Below are 3,701 nucleotides of genomic sequence, written 5' to 3'. Positions count from 1 at the left end.
CGGGACCCGGGTCACGGGGGAGTGAATTAATTGTAGGTGGCAGTGGGGCCCCATCGTTGCTCCATGATGACCTGCTCAGACAGAACATCACCCCCCACCCCGGCCGGGGGCTCAGCCCCTGTTCCCCCGCGTGGGATGCGGTTACGTGCCGTGCCGTGGGTGCTGTTAGGGCATGCGGAGATGGGCCAGTGGCATGCGGGGCCCCGGCCCGTGGGGGTGAGGTGGGGTTAGGGGAGGGGAGGAAGGAAAGAGAAGCTCCTCACAGTTTACTCTTTCTTTTCTGATACTTTGCCACCATGTCCTGTAAACTGGGAGGGGTTGGATGGGAGGGGGTCGGAGGGGGGAGAAACACAACAGAAAGGAAATCAAATGAAAGAAAATAAAACGAATGAGGGGCAAATTAAATGGTGGGAAGGGTCAAGGGAGGGAGGTGGGGCTGCTCTGCACCCCTGGCCTAGGGCTGCACCCAGATGGATCCCAGCAGCCCAGGGCGGGTGCTGGATCACGTCCAAAGAAGAGCAACAAAACTGGGGAGGAAACTAAAGAACAAGTCTTGTGAACAGCAGCTGAGGGACCTGAGGGTGTTGACCCTAGAGAAAAGGAGGCTCAGGGGAGACCTGCTGGTTCTTGACAACTCCCTGACAAAAGGTTTGAGAAAGGTGGGGTTCAGGCTCTTCTCCCAGGGAACAAGCAAGAGAACAAGAGGAAATGGCCTCAAGTTGCACCAGGGGAGGTTTAGGTTGGACATTAGGAAAAATATCTTCCCCAAAATGTTTGTCCAGGCCTGTGCCAGGCTGCCCAGGGCAGTGGTGGAGTCCCCATCCCTGGAGGGGTTTCCAAGCCATGGAAACCACATGGGAGATGTGGTGCTGAGGGACATGGTTTAGTTGTGACCTGGCAGTGCTGGGTTAATGGTTGGACTTGATGATCTTAAAGGTCTCTTCCAGCCTAAATGATTCTGTGATTCTATACCAGGCTGGACTGGATCCCAACACCTCAGACCTCTGGCCTGGCTCATGGGGCTTCTCAGGGCATTCGTTGCCAGCCAGCCAGCACAGCCCTGGCTGCATTTCAGGCACCTCCAGAAGCAGGTGAAGCTGCACAGGGGCTGTGGGTGGAGGGAGGGGTGGACGCACAGATGCACAGGCTGATGTGTGCACGGGTGCACAATGCACAGATGGATGGATGCACGATGCATGGATGGACAGATGGACAGACGGCATCCTGCCAGGGCCAGGCAGAGCCGAGGGGTTCCGGTGGCAATTCAGAAGTGGCGAAGAGAAGCAGTGAGCCTCAGTAATGTGCCTCACGTGGCAGCCAGCCCAGACCCTCTCACCTGTTGATGAGGTCCTCGTTGCTGTCGCTCTCCATCTCATCCTCGATGGCTGCCTGCAGGTCCCCGATGCGCTTGAAGGCCAGCTTCAGGTCTGACTGCAGGCTTTGGTTGGCAGCTTCCAGGCTCTCCAGGTCCATCTCCTGTGAGGAGGGAGCAGGGTGAGCTGGGTACCCTGGCTAAACCGCCCCATCCCCTCGCCCAGTGCTGTTGTGGGTGCCTCACCAGCTCATGCTTCTTGCGGCTGGCCTCCGCCTCCTTCTTGGCCAGCTCGCCCATCTCCTCCTTGACGTCGCGGAGCTGGCGCTGCAGCCGCTTGTTCTGCTCCTTCTCCCGGTTCTCGGCGGCCGCGCGCTGATCCCGCTCCTCCGTCAGCTTCTCCATGTTCTCCTTCAGCCGCGTGGCCAGGCTCTGCGGGGAGGCGGGGTCACCCCAGATCCACCCCCAACCCCTCGCCCCGCAGCAACACCCACCAAGGACTCCTGCAAGGACAGATCCCATCCCATCCCCGTGGATTTATACAAGGGGGTGGAGGAGAACCCCCGTCCCCGGGGCCAGGGAAGGGGCAGAACAACCACAGGGGCTTTGTCGAATTGGAAAAATAGATTTAACTGTGTGTGAAGTAATTACAGCGTGTAACGTAGGGAAAAAATAGCTCCCATTCTCCCCCAGCCGCTGAGCCAGCCGCTGCATATTTATGGCCCCGGCAGAGAGAGCGGGGAAGGGAAATAACAGCTCGGAAAATATTAAGAGGAGAGCTAAGCTGCTCCGCTCCCCCAGCAGAGCTGCAAAGGCAGAATATAAAGCAGGCTGCGTTTAGCGGGGCCAGGAGAGTCTATAATTTCCCTAAGTCAATGCAGGCACGAGCAGCACTTGGCCGGGCCAGGGCTGGATTACTGTTATCGGCGCTTACAGGGAGCTTCCCCTGTGGGGCGCCGGGGCTGAGCTGCCAACATGGGAGGGCTGCAGGGAGGGGAGGACCTGGGGAGGGGATATTTGGGATGTGCTCGGTGGTTCCTCTGAGCAGCTCTGTGTCATGGTCCCGCAAAACCTGGTCCCAGCCGGAGCAGAGGGAGAGCCCTGCACCTACCTCCAGGCGCTTGACTTGCGTCCGCTCGAACTCCAGCCTGCTCTCCAGCTCACGGATCTTGGCCTCTTGCCGGCTCACCAGCGACTTGTCCACCATGGATTGCTCCAGAAACTCCAGCTGGCTCTGCAGGCCTTGCAGCTGCCAGAGTGGGGGGCACAGCCTCAGCTTTGACCACAACCACCCTGGTGCTGGGGCAGAGCTGCTGGCCACGCTGCTTCCATCCCAACAGAGAGCTCCCCACAAGACCGCTCTGCACCCCCCATAGTGTGGGCAGTGGGTCTCTGGGTGCTCGCCTGGCCCCCCAGCTTCACTCGGGGTGCAAGTCCATGCCTGATGTTGGTGCTTCTCACCTTCTCCTGCAGCTCCTGTTTCTCCTTGCTGACCTCCTCAAGCTGTGCTTGGAGGTCATTCATCTGCGCCAGGTCCCGGGACGCCTGTGGGACAGGCCAGGGCCGTCAGCAGGGAACCCCCTTTGCCAGCTCAGAGAGAGGCATTACAAGAGGGCTGGGGGTGCCACAGCTGCTTTTCCCCCCTCACCTGGGCCACAGCCGCCTTGTGCTTCTTCATCAGCTCATTCATGTCCTCCTGGTCCTCCTCCAGCCGACTCTGCACCTCATTCTTCTCCCGCTGCAGCCGGCTCAGCTGCTCCTCCAGCTGGGGGGAGCCACCCACGTCTCCCACTGCACCCCAGAGGTGGGGCACCCACCCCCCAAAACCACCCCAAACAGTGTGGGGTCACCCCGCTGGCAGGTGCCGTGCAATGGGTTAGGGTGCAGGTGGAGTACGGCTCCATCACAGTGTATGGCACCCCAAAAAGCACTTACAGCTGCCTTGGCCTTGGCGAGGTCGTCAATCTGCAGGTGAAGGTCTTCGATCTCCACCTCCATCGACTTGCGCGCCTTGACAGCGGCCGCACAGGTGAACTCCGACTCCTCCAGCTGTGGGGACACAACTCAGCACCCAGCCGGGGGACAGGGATGTCCCGTGTCCCTCGAGGGCTGTGGTTTTGGGGTGGTCTGGATGCACACCTGGTTCTTGAGCTGAGCGATCTCCCGCTTGCTGGGCGCATTGTTCTTCAGGTGGTCCAGCATGATCTGTGCGTCAGCCAGCAGCGCCTTCGTCCTCTTCAGGTCCCGGCGCAGCCGCTTCTCTGTCTCGAAGTCCCGCTGGTTGGCCTGTGGTGGGGGCACCGTGCCAGGGCACTGTGCCAGCAGGGCACCCACCCCTCCACAACCACCTCGGGGTCCCCAAAGCGAGGCACGTGCCTGGCTGCCCCCA

At 60.4% G+C, this 3,701-nt stretch overlaps 1 protein-coding gene across 1 annotated transcript in view; it reads right to left on the bottom strand.

Annotated features, from left to right (window-relative positions):
- The window catches only part of LOC103776556 (unconventional myosin-XVIIIa-like), a gene marked incomplete at its 5' end in the record, with an annotated part of 5,591 nt that overhangs the window by 1,718 nt on the left and 172 nt on the right, over positions 1 to 3,701 (bottom strand). The window contains 7 exons of the mRNA XM_008944067.1: positions 1,337 to 1,476; positions 1,559 to 1,744; positions 2,424 to 2,561; positions 2,774 to 2,857; positions 2,961 to 3,077; positions 3,248 to 3,361; positions 3,452 to 3,598. Coding sequence (XP_008942315.1) covers positions 1,337 to 1,476; positions 1,559 to 1,744; positions 2,424 to 2,561; positions 2,774 to 2,857; positions 2,961 to 3,077; positions 3,248 to 3,361; positions 3,452 to 3,598 — 926 coding nt within the window. The remainder of the gene's footprint in view (positions 1 to 1,336; positions 1,477 to 1,558; positions 1,745 to 2,423; positions 2,562 to 2,773; positions 2,858 to 2,960; positions 3,078 to 3,247; positions 3,362 to 3,451; positions 3,599 to 3,701) is intronic.

The sequence above is a fragment of the Merops nubicus genome, unplaced genomic scaffold (genome assembly GCF_000691845.1).
Source record: "Merops nubicus isolate BGI_N331 unplaced genomic scaffold, ASM69184v1 scaffold37737, whole genome shotgun sequence".
Taxonomy (NCBI): domain Eukaryota; kingdom Metazoa; phylum Chordata; class Aves; order Coraciiformes; family Meropidae; genus Merops; species Merops nubicus.
This window is presented reverse-complemented; position numbering and strand designations above follow the sequence as displayed.